Raw genomic sequence first — 19,749 nt, 5'->3', positions numbered from 1 at the left:
TAAAGATGGGCAGTGCAGCTACAGGAGATCCTGCTGAGGCGGAGCCTCCCATCGTGAGGAAAACTGACCCAAGAGACCTCTGTTGGCTTCCAGCCCTGTGGACTGAGTCATTCTGTGCCATGACATTAGCTGCTGTTGGCCACTCCTGGGCCCCCTGTGCTCGCGGTGTGAGTGTGAGGCTGGCTCCCCTCACTGCTGCTTGCTCTCCTGCATCCCATGAACTTGGGCACGTTGGAACAGGGAACTCCCTTCCCAGCACCCTCTAAGGGTTCTGGTGTAAGGCCCGGGCTCATCCTGACAGTATCACACCACGTACCACCCTCTGTCCCGGGGCACAGCCTCCCAGCCTCGATGTCACTCACCCTCACCCTGCCTGTGCAATGCACCCCCGTGGCTGCATTCCGGGCTGCTGGCTGCCCCTGTGCTGGCCTGGGCTTCCTGTTCTCTCCCGGGAATCAGCAGGGATGCTGTGCTGATTGATGATTTCAGCTGTGGAAATGAAGCTCAAAATAAGGCGGCATTTTCACTGAGGCATTTATTATGCAAAGTAGCAAGACTTCAGCAAGGCAGTATAACTTAAAACCGAGCAGAGCAGAGAGGGTTCTCCGTCCGTGGCCTTGTGCCCTTTTACAAGGCAGTGTCGCGGCAGGACGTTGAGGTTCTGCTGTGGTACCAGTGCCCACCGGGTCATCATGGGCCCGCATGTCTTCCTTTGATGTCTTTGCAGCGATGGGTTTCTTGTTCAGTCAGAGGTGACGCAATTCTGCCCCCCCTCCCTGGCACGTAACCCAGCCTCAGCAGTGACACCTGCTGTGGTCTTTAAACCTATTTGTGAACAACTCATTTCCTGAGAACCTGAGGTCCACAAAGGCAAGAACAGTCCCCAAGGTGCCTGACCCACAGATTGCAGGGTGTGGAGTGCAGGCCCGCTCGCTTAGCAACTCCTTGCCATGGTCACCTGTAGCAGGTGCACACTCGCCATGGTAGGCACCGCTCGGCCCCATTACAGTTGTACTGAAATGCGGGTAAGGCAGACAATGGAAGCCAAGTTTACAGCACGAGCGAAGCCACTCACATCTGGGCAGAACCGTGCAGACTTTTAGGAGATGTGCTGCCGTCTTGGGTTTCTCGGGAGACTACAAATCGCGAATTTACAAATGAGCCGCAAGAGAGTGTGCTGTTGCCCAGGTGAGAGGCCAGACCCGACCCAGGGGGACAAGGTGGGGAGGCGGTGCGTGGTGGGAGGGGAGGGTCCCTTAAAGAGTACAGGGGCCATCCTCTCTGTGTGCTGGGTTGGAACTGGATGTGACAGTGCTATAACCCTAAGTACCCTGTTCATCAAGAGCAATCCTTTGGTGGCTGAGAAGACAAGTGAAGCCGGTAGTAAATGCTTTGTCCTGTGTCTTTCACAATCTGGCCGTCTGCAGGTGGGGCCTGTCAGTGGCGCTGTCCCTGGCCGTTAGCGAGGAGGCAGGGTCTGCATGTGGAGGGCATCGTAGGTGTCCTTGGTGGCTGCACTGAGCCCCTGGTGAAGACAGAGCAGAAAGGAAGAGTTGCCAGGAGCCCACGGGCACGAGCCCACCCGAGACCCACAGATGTCTCTGCAGCCCAGCCCCAGTTGCAACCTCCCGCGTGGCCAGGGGCCCAGGAGGGAACCCCATGCCCTGCAGGCGAGGAGCCTCCACCGGGATGGCTTCCACGTCCCCTGCAAGTGGCCTGGTAGCAATTTTGTTTCCCCAAATTCTTACATCTCTTCCCAGTTTCCCCAGTGCTGGGCCCTACAACCCTCGGGCCCAGCCAACTTCCTGTTGAACCAAACAGGAAGCAGCGGCGGCGGGGTGGGGTGGGGGGCCTCCACCTCAAACACTGAGCAGAAACCCGGTGGGGCAGGGCAGGAGTCAGGGGGAAGGGTCCAGGCCTGCGTCAGAGAACCTACAGCCCCTGGTCACCTGGACGGACAAGGGGCTTGGACCTGGTGCGGGGGGAGAGAGGGGTGGCCCCTGCCCAGGCCTGCCTGCAACACTGTTGGAGTCAAGGCAGCAGCAGCCACTCACAGGCTGGTTTTGGGGGGCCCCTTGATATCACTGTGAACTCGGGCAGGAAAAGAGCCAGAAAGAGAAATGAGGATACCCTGGGGATGCGGTATAGAGAAGTAGGTTGCCTACTCCTAGTTTGCATAATTATGAGCACTGATTTGCATACGCCAGACACCTGACTACAGTCACATTTTCTTTCTGAGGCTTCCCCACCCATCCCATTTTTTATAGACCTGAGGATACACAGTCAAGGTTCTTGTAAGGGCCCAGCCCAGTGGACAGAGACAGGAAATTACTCATGTGGCCCTACTGCAGCTGCGCCCTTAGGGAGACCTTGCCTGGAGGCCTGCTGTGGCCAAGTACGCCTGTGGCCAGGACCTCTTGGTTGGCACCAGGTGATTTGCTGAGTGGTGGCGTCCCAGCCCTGCCCCTCCTGGGGTTACTGGCAGTGGAGTCGCCACTGGCCTGCATGGGTGCCCTGGGCTTGCCCTGCCCAGCTGCTAGCAGGAGCTGGTGCCACCAGCAGGTCCAACACGGAGAGCTTTCAGACAGTGCCACCCCAGGAAGGAAGCCACAGCTCCTACCTGGTAAAGGCCATCATGCCCCTTGCCTCTGCGCCGCTGGTTCTGTGGGAATGAGACGGGAAAAAAAAAAAAAAAAAAGGTTAGAAAGGCAGGCGGTCAGCGGTGGCATTCCTGCTCCAGGGCCCCAGCTCAGATCTTCGCCTCTGGCTCCCCTGGGGACTGGGTGCCTTCTGCCCTGCTCAGATCCTTGTTCCCCTCTTCCCTAGCAGCGTGGCCCAGCGCAGCATCCTAATTGCGATGCCTTGCAGGAAACACGGTTCTCAGCCAGTTTTGGGCACGCACGGTCTATGCAGGTGCGCGGGCCTCTGGCTTGCAGCTCTCTTTGCCATTTTGAAATGCTTTATCGCTTTTGCACAGCTGAGACTGCCAGTACCATCCGGATGGCTTTTCAATGCCAGCCCTTCCCTAGCATCTGAGGCACTGGGGGAGCTGAGTCTGCCTGTGCCCTTGGCAGGTGATAGGAGGCGTGCAAGGGACACGGGGTCTGCAGCAGGAACTGAACTTAAGAAAGGGCAGCGTTGAGGGCCGGCGCCGTGGCATAGCGGGTTGAGCCGACACCTGCAATGCCAGCATCCCAAATGGGCACCAGTTCGTGTCCCGGCAGCTCCACTTCCATTCCCGCTCCCTGCTAACGTGTGTGGGAAAGCTGCAGGAGATGGCCCATGTGTTTGGGCCCCTGTCACCCACGTGGGAGACCCATAAGAAGCTCTTGGTTTCAGCCTGGCCCAGCCCTGGCCGTTGCAGCCATCTGGGGAGTGACCAGCGGATGGAAGACCTCTGTCCCTCCCTCTCACTCTATCTCTGACATTCAAATAAAAGAAAGAAATCTTTAAGAGAAAAGAGCAACACTCAGAGTGGGCACGGTGCAGAGGTTAAAACGTGGCGTGGGACGCGCGCATCCCAAATCAGAGCTCCTGAGCTCAGGTCCTGCTCTGCGTCTGATTCCAGCCCCTTGCTCACGCAGGCCCCAGGAGCCAGCAGGTGATGGTTCAAGTATTTGTGTCCCTGCCACCCATATAAAAGACCTGAATTGAGTTCCCGGCTCCCGACTTCAGCCTGGCCCAACCTCAGCTGTTGCAGGCATTTGGGGAGTGACCCAGCAGATGGAAAATTTATCTCCATGTCTGTGTCTCTCTGCCTCTCAAATTAAAAAAATAAATAAATAAATAAAAATAAAGAAAGGAACCACACTCACCTCGCCTTTCATGCCAATCTCACTGTAGGCCTCTGCCATCTTGTCTTTCTGCAGTGCCTGGGGAGAAGAGGGGGAGACGCTGATGGGACTCTACGTAAAAAACCTTAGAGTCCCCAACAGCTTGGCAGGGTACCCCCACAACCAGAAGCACACAGGGACCCCCAGAATCATTTACTTTGAGCAAGTCATGATGTTATACATGGGTCCCACACCATGGGCTGTGCATGAGCCCACCGCAGGAGGGAGAGAGGTGGCTCCCCTCCCGGTAGGTACCACCTGCAAGGGTCCCCTTCATGGTGGACACCTAGCAGCAGCCAGAAAAAAAGAAAGATGATCGGGTTCACCCCCAGGATGGTGGGGCTGACCCTACAATGAGAGGAAGCACTGGAGACACCCCTCCAGCCCCAGAGAGAGCGGCCACCCCACCCCGTCCTGATCTTGCTGTCTTCCTCCCAGCCCTCCGTCCGCTGATGGAGCCGAGAACTCCAGCAGCAGGGCTCCGGAGCGGCGGGCAGGAGGGAGCGCAAGGGCAGGAGAGCACCTGCCGCAGGCAGCGAGCCGGTGAGGTGTCCCTGGACTCAGGGAAGGGAAGGCCAGGCCAGGACACAGACCGTGGAGCGCAGAGAAGGGCCCTCCTGCCAGCCCCCCTGCAGCCCTGCCCTGTCAGCTTGGCGAGGTGAGACCACTACTCACGTTGTACAGGCCTTCCTGAGGGTTCTTCCTCCTCTGCTAGAAAAGACATGGGGGCAGTGGGGAGGAGTTAGAAGGGGAGGAACAGAAATCCAGGCCTCCAGGACAGCCGGCCCCATCCGCCCCCTCTCTCCCCAGCTCAGCTATCAGCCATCCAGGTGCCTGAGCTGTCCAGCCACTGCCCAGGCCACTGTCGGGCCCCAGCAACCCTCCCTGTCTCCTACTTGGTGATGCACACTGGCACACCCGCCTCACCCCCACGTGGGGCCTACCCAGTCCCGGCCTTGCCCAGGGCAGGCCTTGGTGACATCTGCCGATGGCTGTCCCCTCTCAGACATGGCTTCACACATGTCACAAGCGAACAAGTGGGCCAAGATGGAAAGCACCATGCACCCTCGTTGGGGAGAGGGCCAGCCACTGCCCCGTGGTCCTACTGAGAGTTGCCGTACAGAGAATGGCCCCCGTGTCCTTGTAGTCCAGCCAGGGGGACTGCTGCTCTGTCACTCCAGCAACAACACAAGGCTCAGAGGGCCTGGGCAGCTGCGGCCAGAACCGTGGAGGACCACCTGGCGGCAGCAGGCGGTCCAGCCCTCCTCTTAAATGGAGGCGGCCCTGTGCCAGCCGGCCGTGTGCACCTGCTCCCCTCTCACAGACAGAGGCACCCGAGCCCACACTGGGCCGTAACTCCCCAGAGGCAGCCGGAAACCAGATTCCTGGCCCTCTCTGTGTGGATTTCTGTACCACGTCTTCCTTCCGGGGGCCTGTGGGGGCCCGTGGTACCCCATTGTGTGCAAGGGGCAGCGTGAGCTCCTTGGTGGATGGGGCCTGGGCACGGGGGCTGGCGTGCTGCGTTCGAGCACGGGAGGCCCCTCATGATGCAGAAGGCAGCAGACCGTAGAGGACGAGAAGGGGCAGCAGCAGGTGGCACCGCCCCCTGCCCTTCGGGGCGGGTCCGGCTGCAGAGCGGGCGGGCGCTGTGAAGCCCCCTGCAGCCGGGGCCCACACACGGGTGCCCACCTGTTTCCCTCCCATCTCAGGGTCCCGGCCCCGCCGCTTGTCCAGCACGTCGTACTCCTCTCTTCTGCCGATATTGAGCTCCTGAAAACAGACGGGCCGTGGTCAGACCCTGGAAGGAGGTTCCCCAGGGCGATGGGGTCTGCCCGACTGGGGGCTTAGCTTCCTGTTCAGGCGGCTCAGGGATAAATAAATCAAGGGAGCAGGGTTTGGGGAGGGGGAGCAGGGAATGAGAGTAACTGGCCCATCACGGTGACCATGGACAGGGTCCCCAAAGGCCCCCTCCCCTCCAGGAAGCTGTCGCTGCTTGCTGTCCAGTCTAAGGGGACACATGATCACATCCCCACCAGAAAGGGGAGAGGCTCAGCGAGGGTAACCCACCCAAAGTCCCAAGGAGCGTGAGAGTGGTGCCCGTCGGTCCAGAAGATTCGACTGGGTCCCTCCCCGCCCCCCCCCCCCCCCCAGGCCTTGGCCCATGGCGGCCCGCTCGGGGGCAGGCGCAGGACCTCACATGTGTGACCTTCACCGTCTCCGGGTTACCGGTTAGAAAACAGGCAGAAGCCGGCGCCGCCTGTCTCAGCGCGGCTGATCGCGTGCGGCCGGCACGGGAGTGACCCTGGGTCCCAGGAGAGGCCCGCACAGGACGTGGCCGTCCCCGCGGGGGGCACTTACGTTGTAGAGCTGGGTGTGGCCCTGCGGGGACACGGGGACGTCTTCACCCCTGCTGAACTGGAACAGAGAGCAGGAGCGCGTCACTGCTGGACGCCGGGGGTGGGGACCCCGTCCGCAGCCTCCCCCCTCCCCCGCCGTGTTCTCTCGCAGGGTCCCCAGCGGCCCCAGAGCTCGTCTCCAGGGACTCGAAGGACAACCCAAGTGGGCAGCGGCTGCACAGGGCCCCGCCTCCCGTCTTGGTCTGGGGCAGGGTCTAGTGTCAGCCGCTACCTGCCTGCCCCGGGAGCCCCGGGGGTCTGAAGCAGGCACCACCTCGACCTTCTGCAAGGTGCTAACAGAGGCTGAGCACTGGAAAACACCCATGAGATCATCCAGGCTGGGTAGCGTTTCACCAAGACACCTCCGCCCCCACAAATGTTATAACAGCAGCCTGCACCAGGCTCTCCCTCCCACCTCCTGAGCCCACCCAGTGTGTACGTGTCCCTTGTCCCTGCTTTGCCCACGGACGCCAAGCCCCAGGCATGGGCCCAGCTGAGACTTCACTACACCAAGGCCCCTCTGAAAACTCACCTCGTGGGGGAGCCCCACCTCTCACCCCCAACCCCCGCACACAGGAGCACCCACCTTTGCTCTCAGGTACAGGGCGGTGACAATGACACCGTAGAGGAAGAGGATTCCATCCAGCAGGTAGCAGAGTTTGGGATCCAGCAGGCCAAAGCTCTGTGCCTCTGTGCCGGGAGAGAAAGGTGGTCAGAGCCAGACCCAGGGTGGCCAGATATGTCCCCACCCATGCCAAGGAAACCAGAGCCAGTCCCCAAACCCGCACAAGGCCACGCCTCTGCTTCCCACCCCAGCAGCTCCTGGCCTGCCCCAGCAGCAGGCGGGGGTGGGAATGAGGTGGAAGGCAAACCCCGACCCAGTACAGGACTTCTGCCCTGGGGCAGCCCTGCTGCGTGCGCGCCTCACGTGGTGGCCTGGGAAGATGTCAAGTTGGCAGAACAGCCCCATCCGAACTCAGTGTGGCTCCTGGGTCCTCCCCTAGCGACAGCGGCGGGAGGCTGGGCTCAGAGACTTGAAGGCCTGAGGAGGTCCTTCAGCAACCATGCACCCATTAGCACAGTGAGAATTCAGAGAACTCCCCCCACCCCCGACTCCCTGCTCCCCTCCACCCCCCCACCCACCCCCCACCCCCCCGCCGCAGGCACCCTCCCAGCCGGCAGTGGGCTCTGGTGCTCAGTAGGGAGCAGGCAGAGGTATCCCAGGGGAATCCCACCTCCCCCTGCCCAGCAGTCCTGGCTCCGTGGCCCGAGCCAGGGGTGCCCCCAGCAGACACGCCCTCCAAGCCCAGGACACACTCTGTTCTCCCAGGACACTGGCCTCTGTGCTTTTTGCCATGCCCTGCCTTTCTCTCCATGAAACCCCAGCTGCCCCCTGGCGACACCTCACATCCTGCAAAATGTAGCTCAGAGGTCCCCGCTGTCTGGCTTCTCCTTCCTCAAATCCCCAAGGAGCCCCCAGCTCCTCCTGGCATATTGACAGTTGCCAAACTCTGGTTCACGCCCGCTAAGTGCTGCGGTTAAATAGAATTAGCATTTTCACTCGGAAGATCTCCACACCGTGAGTGAGGTGTGGCTTTTAGCCTCCACTGCACTTCCTACTAGGCGAGTGTGCAGCAACTCAACTAGGAAACCTGGGTGCGGTGTCCATCTTACTTGGTTCCTGCCTGGGAGCCACCAGAGCGCCAGGCCAACCCCTCAGTGGCAAGGCCAGGGCGCCCTCTGGTGGCCGGATGCGGGCCTACACCAGGGCAGGGAGCGGCCGGGTATCGGCTTTGGAGACTGTCTTGTCCTTACAGCTCTGTCATTTGGATGGGTCTCTTTCTTTCTTTCTTTCTTTCTTTCTTTCTTTCTTTCTTTCTTTCTTTCTTTCTTTCTTTCTTTCTTTCTTTCTTCCTTCCTTCCTTCCTTCCTTCCTTCCTTCCTTCCTTCCTTCCTTCCTTCCTTCCTTCCTTCCTTCCTTCCTTTTTGACAGGCAGAGTGGACAGTGAGAGAAAGAGACAGAGAGAAAGATCTTCCTTTTCCGTTGGTTCACCCCCCAATGGCTGCTGCGGCCGGCGCACGGCGCTGATCCAAAGCCAGGAGCCAGGTGCTTCTCCTGGTCTCCCATGCGGGTGCAGGGTCCAAGCACTTGGACCATCCTCCACTGCACTCCCAGGCCAGAGCAGAGAGCTGGACTGGAAAAGGAGCAACCGGGACAGAATCCGGCGCCCTGACAGGGACTAGAACCCGGGGTGCCGGTGCCGCAGGCGGAGGATCAGCCTAGTGAGCCGCAGTGCCGGCCAGGTCACCCTCTTTCAACTGCTCTTCTGTTATCGTGAAACCATGGTATTTCTTCAGCAGGTGCCCTGTGGCTGACACTGCTTTAAATGGGATCACAGTCACAGCTCCACACGGAAACCCAAGCACAGAGAACTTCAGGTTTGGAGCACACTTGGTAACCCTAGGCCTGAGGCCAACAGGGTCTCCACTCCCTTCCCGCCCACCCCTCAGCCCGGCCCAGCCCTGCCTCCTCTCTCCACTAAGCCATGGAAGCAAGTGGTTGAAGGCTGCCCCTGCATCCCCTCCCCATGACCAGGAGTCCCTCTGCCCATGGCTCCAACCCTAGCCCAGGACCCCTCCTGGCCCCAGGCAGCTGATCCCTGTGAACACCCACCGCTCCTGCTCGGAAGCTGTGACCTGGGAGAAACGTCCAGACTCCTTGTCCTGCCACGCTGGGGCTCAGCGCCCTCTCTGGGCCCTGGCGCCCCAGCCCCTGGCCCTCCCACTCCACTCCCCCTGGAGCGCACCTCCCTTTGCTGAAGCCCTTCCCTGCACCCCCCCCCGCCTCCACCCAGACCCCGCTACAGTGAGAGTTCCCCGGGGCTGTGCCCCACAAAGCGCTCCGCAAACATCACTCACACCCTGGGCCCATCCGTGGAGGCCGCAAGCCCTCAGACCAGCGGCTGCATCTTCTCCGTTGTCCCCTCCTCCCCCGCCCCCTGCATCCAAGCACAGGGCAGAGGGCTGACATCAGTAGGCAGAGGGCCTACTGACGAGCAAGACACAGGGCCCCAGGGTGTGGCACGGTGGCACAGCGGGTTCAGCCTCCCGCACCGCATTCCATATGGGCTCCACTTCCGATCTGGCCCCCTCCTGATGTGCCCAGGAAAGCAGCAGAGGATGGCCCAGGTGTAACTTGGGTCCCTGCCTCCCACATGGGAGACCCGGATGGAGTTTCAAGCTCCTGGCTTTAGCGTGGCCCAGCCCCAGCTGTTGCAGCCATGTAGGGAGTAAACCAGCAGAAAGAAGCTCACTCTCTCTCTCTCCCTGTCACTCTGCCTTTCACATAAATATCATATGAATATTTAATAAAAAGAAAAGAAAAATGCTGCCCCCACCTAGGTTTGTCTGGCCGGCCTCTGGCCCTGAGATGGTATTGGTTGACTCCTGACCCAAAGCAAGAGGCTGAGGGCCTCTGGGAGACCAGCCTGCCCCCAATGGAGGCCCCCGCTGCTCCGGCGAGGTCTCTGTAGGACTGGACAGGTGGCGGGGGTGGTTGAGATTCAGATAAAGGGCTGGGGAAGTTGCCCCGCTGTCTGGTGCATACAATGAGAACAGAAACTTCCTGGACAGTCCATTGAGAACAAGTAAGCAGTATTTCTTCACATGGTGCAAACTCGGCACGGTGAGGGGGCAGGGACCCGGTGTCTCCCTGGAGACGAGTCACAGGGACCAGGCCTCCTTCTCTCTTTGGAGAGAGCAGCCTGAGCTCATGGCCAGGGACAGACGTACTGTGGGTGACTGGCAGAGGAGAGGGTATCAGTCCCGACACACTTCCCTGGGCTGAGACCCTTAACTCCTCAGCCCAGCTGAGCCCGGATGGGAGGGAGGGTCTGAGAAAGGCAGCCACAGTCCAGGCAGGGACCCAGACCCTAATTTAGCTGCACACCGAAGACAGAGTCACTGGGCACCTGCTGATGCGCCCATGCCAAGAGGTATTGAAGTAGAAAATGCCCTGAGCTGGGTGCAGGTGGGCTCCCGTGCGCCCATCCATGTGCCCCGGTCAATCTATGCATTCTGCCCTAATAGCGGCTGGCAGCCAAGTGGAGGAAGCCTCCATCTCATGCTCCGACCCCTGGCCCGGGGTCACAGAGCCCAGGAGGACCCTCGGGTCTGGAAGGGGACCCACAGACTCTCCCTGGCCTCCCGGGCTCTGATTCAAGTGGCCCGGAGTGGGGCTGAGGGGCAGAGCTGCAACATCACAGGAACAGAGGCCGGCGCAGGTGCCGGCAAAGCTCGGCCCTCCAGAGAGAGCGGTCACGCCTGACAGCGCCTGACGCCTCACAGTTCCATGGAAAGGAGGGAGGAAACCGGGGCTACGCTCCTCCGCACAGACCGTCATTTTTGTGAACTTCTGAACTGTATAGTCCTGAGCTTCTCGAAGCATCGGCTTCCCCGTCCGTAAAATAAGGATTATCTCCCTGTCACAACAGGTGGTAGTGAGGATTACAAATGGACATCCCCGTGGGAGGGGGTTAAGCCACTGCCTGAGGCACCCCGTAGCCCATACCCCATATCAGGCTGCCGGTTCAAATCTCAGGTGCTCCACTTGTGTTCAGCCTCCAGCTAATGCATCCTGGTTGGCAGCAGCTGGTGGCACAAAGCTCTCGAGCCCTTGCCTCCCACATGGGAGAGCTGGATGAGATCCAGGCTCCTGGCTTCAGCCGGGCCCAACCCTGGCTGGTGTGAATATTTGGGGAGTGAACCAGGGGATGGAAGTTCTCTCTCTCTCTCTCTCTTTCTCTCTCTCTCTTTCTCTCTCTCTCCCTCCCCCCCTTATCTCCCCTCCCCGGCATTATTCTTTCAAGTAAATAAAAATAAACTTTTTAAAAAAATGATGTTTCTAATGCATGAGGGTTAAAGACCATCATTCTTACGGGGTGAAGGACTGGCATACGCAGTGTCAGCTGTTATCGTTGCCATGGTTTTTACTTTAAGCCCATCCGAAACAAGCTGGAACCTTCCTGCCTTGTAGCAAGACACCCGGAATAGGCCCTGGGAGACGCCCAGGGGCACAGCCCCAAGTTCCGGACTGGACATTTCGTGGCTATCACACTGGACTTTGGGGCCCCAGAGGGCAGCCCGGGGAGGCATCTGTTCTTACAGAAGCTGTTTTATTTTAAAGAAGATTTGTTTATTTTATTTGAAAACCAGAGTCACAGAGAGAGAAGGAAAGACAGAGCGAGCGAGACCATCCATCCGCTGGTTCACTCCCCAAATGGCCGCAGCAGCCAGGGCTGGGTCAAGCTGAAGCCAGGAGCTTTTTCCGGGTTTCCCATGTGGGTGTAGGAACCCAGGGAGTTGGGCCATCCCCTGCTGCCTTCTCAGACACATTAGTAGGGAGCTGGATGGGAAGTGGAGCAGCCGGGACTCGAACCAGCGTCACAAGTGGCATTTTAACTCGCTATGCCATAGCGCCAGTCTCTGGAAGCTTGTTTTGCCAGTAAGACTTACTTTTTAAAATTTTCAATGTTTATTTATTTCTTTTCATCTACTCGAAAGGCAGGCAAATGCTTCAGGCAAATGCCTGAAACAGCCAGGACTGGCCAGGCCAAATTCAGGAGGCTGGAACTCCATCGGGGTCTCCCTCACTGGTGGCAGGGGACCAACAAGCACTAGGACCAGCACCTGCTGCATTAGCAGGGAGCTGCATCAGGAATGGGGGAGTCAGAACTCCGGTCAGCACCTGATATGGTCGCAGCCATTCTAAGCAACATCCTAACAGGCTGTGTCCCATTGCCTGCCAGCCCGAGACTTACTTTAACTGCATTGCTTGTGGATCCGTCTCCAAGCCAGACTCTCTGAGAACACAGACTAGGTCCTGATCAACCTCACCCCGCCTCGCAAACACACCTGGTGCCAATCTGATCTCCAGCCGGCCTGCTCCTCCTGCCAGTCCTGCTTAAGGGCCAGGCAGCAACTGAAAGCCAACTGGAAGGGATGCCTCTCACCTGACCCTAAAATTACTTCTTGTGCCTTGATCAAGTTGGATTCCTGGGACAGAGTCCAGAAGGCAGCGATGGGGCTATTACTGGACTCAATTCACAGGTTGATAAACTGAGGCCAGAAGATGAAACCACTCCAGCGAGGGCCACTGCAGGTTCCTGGCCAAGCCGGATGGCGCCATTGAGTCTGCTGACTGCAGGCGCTGTCCTTAGCCTGCCGCCACGCTCTGCGTTATTGCGCCCCCTGCCGGCAGGTTCTGGAACGCACAGGTGGCTGCGTTTTGGTTTCCCACCTAAGGGAGATGATAGTCCCGCGAACCAAGATTAACATCCAGCGTCCGCCTCTCAACGGGCTCTGTGTTTTCACAGAGCTTCTTTTTTTTTAATTTTTAAATTTTTTTTTTCATTTTTTAACAGGCAGAGTTAGTGAGAGAGACAGAGAGAAAGGTCTTCCTTCCGTTGGTTCACTCCCCTAATGACCGCTACGGCCGGTGTGCTGTGCCAATCCAAAGCCAGAATCCAGGTGCTTCCTCCTGGTCTCCCACATGGGTGCAGGGACCCAAGCACTTGGGCCATCCTCCACTACCCTCCCGGGCCACAGCAGAGAGCTGGACTGGAAGAGGAGCAACCGGGACTAGTACCCGGCGCCCCAACTGGGACTAGAACCCAGGGTGCCAGCCCCACAGGCGGAGGATTAGCCAAGTGAGCCATGGTGCCGGCCTGCACAGAGCTTCTTAACCTCTCTGAGCCTCAGCCCTGGTTTGCAAAAGGCTGACTCTGCAGGGGCAGCGTTGCCGAGCAAAGCTGAGGACGTGGGAGGGTGGCGCCTGCCCAGTGCACGTGCTGGGCACCCTGATGTCTGGCAGCCTTCTTGGTCGCCATGGAGGCTCTGGAGGCAAAGCGGCAGTGGGCAGGTTCTACCCTCCTCACCGCTTTGTGTCAGCTTCCCCGGCTCAGGAGTGGTGTTTGGCACAGTGGCGAAGACGTGGCTTGAAACGGCTGCATCCCCTATCCGAGTGTCAGAGTTCGAGCCCCTGCTCCACCTCTGATTCCAGTTTCCTGCTGATGCCCACCTTGGGAGACAGCAGTTGACAGCGCTCAGGTATTTGGGTCCCTGCCAACCATGTAGAAGACCCCGATGGAGTTTGTGGTGCTTGGTTCCAGCTTAGCTCAGCTCCAGGCTGTTGTGGGCATTTGGGGAGTGAACCAGTGGATGGAAGATCCACCTCTTTCTGCCTGTCTCTGTCCTTCTACTTTCCTTCCTTCCTTCCTTCCTTCCTTCCTTCCTTCCTTCCTTCCTTCCTTCCTTCCTTCCTTCCTTCCTTCTTCTTTCTTTCTCTTTATTTCTTTGTTTCTTTCTTTCCTTCTTTCTTTCCCTTTCTTTCTCTTTCTTTCTCTCTTTCTCTCTCTCTTTCTCTCTTTCTTTCTTTCTTTCTTTCTTTCTTTCTTTCTTTCTTTCTTTCTTTCTTTCTTTCTTTCTTTCTTTCTTTCTTTCTTTCTTTCTTTCTTTCTTTCTTTCCCTTTCTTTCTCCCCACCTCTCTTTCTTTCTTTCTTTCTTTCTTTTTGACAGGCAGAGTTAGACAGTGAGAGAGAGAGAGAGAGAGAGAGAGAGAGGTCTTCCTTCCGTTGCTTCACTCCCCAAATGGCCACCACGACTGGCACTGCGCCAATCCGAAGCCAGGAGCCAGGTGCTTCCTCCTGGTCTCCCATGCGCGTGCAGCAGCCAAGCACTTGGGCCATCCTCACTGCTTTCCTGGGCCACAGCAGAGAGCTGGACTGGAAGAGGATCAACCGGGACAGAAGCTGGCACTCCAACTTGAACTAGAACCTGGGGTGCCGGCGCCGCAGGCAGAGGATTAGCCTAGTGAGCTGCAGCGCCGGCCGTCCCTGTGCCTTTCCAATAAAAAAAAAAGATTAAAAAAAAAAATCCCAGGGTCGGCACTGTGGCGTAGTGAGTAAAGTTGCCTCCTGCAGTGCCAGCATCCCATATGGGCACCAGTTCAAGTCCCGGCTGCTCCACTTCTAATCCAGCTCTCTGCTAAGGCCTGGGAAAGCAGTGGAGGATGGCCCAAGTGCTTGGGCCCTGCATCTGCATTGGGAGACCAGGAGGAAGCACCTGGCTCCTGGCTTCGGATCGGCCCAGCTCTGGCTGTTGCAGCCATCTGAGAGTGAACCAGCCGGATGGAAGACCTCTCTCTCTCTCTCTCTCTCTCTCTGCCTCTGTCTCTCCATAACTCTGCCTTTCAAATAAATAAATCTTTTTAAAAAATAAGTTCCAACTTCCACTTTAATAGGAAGTGCTCCAGCAACCCAGGTAAGAACAAATCCTTTGAAAGCAGCCAGTTTGATTCTGGAAGTCTTGGCTCGGCCACTGTGTGACCATGGAGCAGTCACAGCTGCCTCGCGGGGGGCGTGACCCCAAAAAGGAATAAGCCCAGGAAAGTCTCAGTCACAGGACCTTATGGCATCAAGAGTAATGACCACAGCCCACGACCCAGGTAAGGGGAGCCAGCTGCCAGCTCCCGTCCCCTTCTCTTTGTACCCCCAAACTTTGAGTCCAGGGACTTGCTGTTGGCCAGATCCGCCCACAGGCGCAGACAACTGGTGATGACATTACAGGCTAAAAACTTTGAAAACAGGAAGTCACATGTCCTCAGGAAGACGGTGGCAGCAGCTCTGGGGGAACCTGACCACAGCCCCCGGGGGCACCCAGACCTCCCTTAGGGGGCTGGCTCCCTTTCATTGAGCACTAACTTTCACTGCAGCAAGAAGGATGCAGGCTAGACACATGGAGGGATAACGATAGCCTGGAGGGATTTATTCTCTCTCGGGAACCACATGGGAGTTTTCTCAGTCTTCCAGTGACTTCTACTTCACACCATAGGGAAACTGAGACTCTAGGAGGTCATGGAAGCCAGGGTCGAACTCAGGCACGGCTGGGTCCGTTGCCCAGGTTCTTGGACAACTTGCTGCTCCCTGGGGCAGGGGGAGGGGTCCCCACCACGCTGCAGAGCGCCCCCTTCTCTAAGGATCAAACTCACAGCAGGTGCTCCCCTGACGCTAGGACTGGCCATCCTGATGGCTGAGAGCCCTGGGGAGTCCGCAGGTGCAAGGAAACAGGAGGCCAGGAGGCCTCACCTGGAGGTCACTCACCTGGAAGCCCCTCTTCACCCTGACCCGCAGAGCGACCGTGCGTCATTGCTGGCACTCTCTTCATTCTGCCACGGCCTCCTCAACCCCGGTGTCAAGTGTCGAGTTTCACTTATTCCTGTCTCATTGTGAAGCCCATCATCTGAGATGGCACAACTTCCTGCATGTTATATGAGGGGAGAGCCGTGGAGGGGCTGGCGCCACCTGCAGTGCCGGCATCCCCTATGGGCGCTGGTTCGAGTCCCGGCTGCTCCATTTCCCATCCAGCTCCCTGCTAATGTGCCTGGGAAAGCAGCGAAGGAAGGCCCAAGTGCTTGGGCCCCTGTCACCCACGTGGGAGACCTGGAAGAAGCTCTTGGTTCCTGGCTTTGGTCTAGCCCAGCCCTGGCTGTTGTGGTCATTTGGGAACTGGAACAGCAGATGGAAGATCTCTCTCTCTTTCTCTCTCCCTCTCTCTCTTTTCTCTCTCTCTGTAATTGTGCCTTTCAAATAAAATAAATAAATTTTGAAAAAGTGTGTGGGAAATGGAATTATACTTTTATTTTGGTGCTAAAAATGTTGAAATCCATGCATATGAGGGGGTCATCAAAAATTTCATGAAAATGCATATTATGCAAAGAACTATGCAAGCATTTTAAAATGCTTTTTTTGCACCAAAATAAGCTTACCTTCTAATTCCAATTTTCCCTGAACTTTTCAAAATACCCTCAAATGTTCCCAAAAGCAAAGATTCCAAGGGAAGAGGGAAGAAGGGGACTGATTTTCTAAGCATAGAGGACCATGGGTAATGTTTCCCTTCTATAAGAAGGGAAAATGTAATTTTTATCTCCATTGAAGTTGTTATGATTTCTGCAATGCTTTTGCACATTTTCCTGTGATTATTTTCTGTTTATTTTCAATTAAATCAACCCATTCTAAGCCTGCAGAAAAGTAGGAGGAAACACTCAGCGTCATCAGAGACACAGCATTCACGCACAGCCACCCTTAATGTGACGGCACCTGCCTCCAGAGCAGCGTGTGATCATAAAGGATAATCACGCTGTATCAAAAACTTTGCCCCCACAAAACTCAGGGTTTTTTTCTGTTGCTTTTTTAATTTCCCAGTTCATGCTATTTCACATATTCATAGTTCATATTTCATAGTTTTATTGAATATCCTTTTGAATGGTTGCCCAGTAATCCTGTATTCCACACACACAGGCTACGCTAAATTAAATAGCACATACCTACATGCCTGCATGGGTGTGTCTGCCTATGAGCACAGGTGGTGATCAGCACACATGTATGATGAACCCATGCACGTATGCACATCCATACACCCAGCTATGCACACAGGGCCTCATTCCTAGCTCCCGGGACCACACACCGGCTTGGACAAGTGGTTTTCCCTGGCTGGCTGCAGAGGCTGAGTTCAGAACAGTCGTGGACAGAGCGAACATTCGCTCCCCACGTTCAGCTGACAGACCCCTTGGAAGGATTCTGTTTCCTCTGACATCACAGCAGTGGGCTGAGCAGCCTGGGCGTGCTCCGCTCTGTAGATAAAGAGGCTGGAGGGCCGGGAGGTGGAGCGACTGCCCCGCAGGCACACACACCCTCTGGTGGGCACAGGAGAGAGAGGCTGGGCTGGGCTGACCAGGCCCAGCACAAGGCCTGCACATCTGTGAACATCAGCACCACATCAAAGAACTCCACTCCAAAGCCAATCCCCCACCCCCACCCCATGTCAAAATTTCAGGCAGGATTTGGGCATTTCTCTAAGAACTTAACTTGCTCTTCAGATGAATTTCCAGTTTACAGAGCTATATGTACAAAAAAGGCTTACTGTATCATTATTTGCAGAAGCAAAAAAAAAAAATCCGACGATATATAGTAGTTTAAAAAAATAAACAGTTTAGAGTTTTGTATGTGTTACCACGGAGAGATCTCCACAATTATTATTAAAAAAAAAAAACTACTGAAAAATAAAGCAAGGCTCTAGAATGGTAGGTATAATATCTGTATATAAAACAGCAATGTTGGAGCCGGCGCTGTGGTGTAGTGGATCAAGCCGCCGCCTGCAGTGCAAGCATCCCATGTGGGCACTTGTTTGAGTCCCGGCTGCTCCATTTCCGATCCAGCTCTCTGCTATGGCCTGGGAAAGCAGTGGAAGATGGCCCAGGTCCTTGGGCCCCTGCACCCGCATGGGAGACCTGGAAGAAGCTCCTGGCTCCTGGCTTCAGAACAGCATAGCTCTGGCTGTTGCAGCTATCTGGGGAGTGAACCAGCGGATGGAAGACCTCTTTATCCGTCTCTCTCTGCCTCTGCATCTCTGTAATTCTGCCTTTCAAATAAATAAATACATCTTTTTTTTTTTTTTAAGGCAAATGCCATGTAGCCTGTCCACACACAACGTACATACAAACTTGTCAGGATGGAGTTGCTGTTGTGGTCAGAGAGTGCTGATGCCAGCTCCTCCCATGAACACTTACAAGGGGTGCAAATAGTGAATCTTGCTATTTTTTTACAATACCAAAATGTTTGAATAAACAACATGTTTAAAAATATGTGAGTATCTACACCCACACAAGTTACCCATGCAGAGTAGCAGGGCAATAGGATAGCCAGAGAACTCATTATTTTCTACTTCACACTTTTTGTACTGCTTGAAGCTCTTATGATGATTTATTGCATTTATAGTAAAAAAAAAAAAAAAAAAAAAAAAAAAAAAAAAAAAAAGCACACCAGGGACCTGAAGTCTGAAACAAAAGAGGTGAGAGCAGTCCGGTTCTCAGCCGGGTGGAGAGAGACGCCAGACTGGCCATCCGGCCATGCACCTTGAACTTGGCTGTGGCTCAGGACCTCTGTAGGGACCTGAGCTACACTGAGCCGCTCAAAAGAATGCCAGCCAGGGCCTGTGATTCCCTGTGCACAGGGACGTGGCGACGAGGGCTGCGGGCAAGTGGCATGGTCACTGTGCTCACCGCTGTCCAGGGCTGGAGGCACGAGGGATGCTTTTCAGCGCAGGGCCCAGGGCCTCCGGAACCCGAGCACCAACCCAGCTCGGCAGGTTCATATCCCATCGCCCAAGGCAGCAGGCAGCGGAGACCAGCGTGCCCAGCAGGTGTCTGGGTCGCGCACACGCGCGCTGAGGCTGCCTGGGGCCACCCAAGGGGGATCCTGAGGGATGTCCCTGCCGCACTCGCCTCTCGCCCCTTCTCTGGGACTGTCCTGCCGGCCCCAGGCTGCGGGGGGCGCCCCTGGGGCCCAGGAGGGGACCCCCTGGAGCAGCCTCGCGAGGCCCCTAAGCAGGGAGGAAACGCCACTTTGTGAAACAGGCACCCGAGGGTCCGACCATGCAAGCCCCGGTCGCGCTCACGCCCTCCGCCCCGGCCTCCCCACGGAGGGCGCAGCCGGCGGGGCTCCCCACGCACCGCGGCCTCTGGCAGCGCCCGCCCCCATCCCCCCACCTCGGGCCGCGGCGTCTCCTCGCTCGAGGTTTCCTGTCAAAAGCGCAGCCATCCCGGCCCGGGTTTATCGCCCATGATCTCCCATCTGAACTGCTCGCACCCTCGGCTGCCGCCCCCACTGCGGTCCCCCGCCCCGAACCGCACCCGCCCCCACGCCCTGCGCTGAGAAGCCGGCAGAGTGCGGAGGGGGCTGAGAGGCCGGGAGACGGCTGTCCCTGGGGCCTGGCTGCGGTGGGGACAGCGACCCGGGTGGGGATGGGGTGGAGATGGGGTGGGAGGGCAGGCCTGGCTCACTGCTGTCCGTGCCGGGGCGCCAGTCCTAGGCTATCCAGCCCCCTCGCAGCCTCCCGCCGTTGCACGCGTGGAGGAAGCCCGGGGTCTTTGTGCTCTCGCAGGGGGGACTCCTGTGTCGTCAAAGCCGTCTTCCCTCGGGAGCCCCCAACGTTCGCTTTCAGGGCCATCCTGGCTCCCACACCCAGCACGTGGAGACCCTCAGGAGTGAGGGGCCACGCCGGGTGGAGTGGGGGAGATGCTGGGCCTTGCACTGCCAGAGAACCGCGTGCCTCCAACCCTGGACAGCGGTGAGCACAGCGGCCAGCAGCCCTCATCGTCTTGTCCCGACAGCTTTTTCGGTTTTCCTCGGACTTGAGCTAACCAGGCTGCTGGACACGGTTCTGGTGAAAACCACAGATACAGAGAGAATTTTGCCAATTTTAGGGAGAGGGGGTGGAGCGGGCTCCAGGATGAAGGGGTCTGCTCACTCCTCTTGGTTTATAGCACAGACCTAGTCCTTAGCAATGTTGCAAGGTTTGTGGGGTCGCGGTTCAGCGTCACCCCAGAGCAGCTGAGCACTGTATCTGGGATCCACCTTGTCACCTGCTCCCTGTGACCTCAGGCTGTGCTGTCACCATGGCCTTC

The 19,749-nt window shown here is 57.2% G+C and overlaps 1 protein-coding gene across 2 annotated transcripts in view; it reads right to left on the bottom strand.

Annotated features, from left to right (window-relative positions):
• Positions 1-520: 520 nt before the first annotated feature.
• CD247 (CD247 molecule) overlaps positions 521-19,749 on the bottom strand; it is an 81,088-nt gene continuing 61,859 nt past the window's right edge. Inside the window, exons 2-8 of one of the 2 annotated variants that reach the window (XM_008263943.5) lie at positions 6,816-6,919; positions 6,192-6,248; positions 5,523-5,603; positions 4,509-4,544; positions 3,816-3,872; positions 2,621-2,662; positions 521-1,525 (exon numbers count right to left, since the gene is read on the bottom strand). In XM_008263943.5, coding sequence (XP_008262165.2) covers positions 1,460-1,525; positions 2,621-2,662; positions 3,816-3,872; positions 4,509-4,544; positions 5,523-5,603; positions 6,192-6,248; positions 6,816-6,919 — 443 coding nt within the window. In that variant the 3' untranslated portion in view covers positions 521-1,459. 2 annotated transcript variants of the gene reach the window in all.

The sequence above is a fragment of the Oryctolagus cuniculus genome, chromosome 7 (assembly GCF_051225735.1).
Source record: "Oryctolagus cuniculus isolate XC-2025 breed Fujian yellow rabbit chromosome 7, ASM5122573v1, whole genome shotgun sequence".
Classification (NCBI taxonomy): domain Eukaryota; kingdom Metazoa; phylum Chordata; class Mammalia; order Lagomorpha; family Leporidae; genus Oryctolagus; species Oryctolagus cuniculus.
The sequence above is the reverse complement of the archived record's forward strand: the minus strand, read 5'-3'. Positions and strand labels throughout refer to the sequence as shown.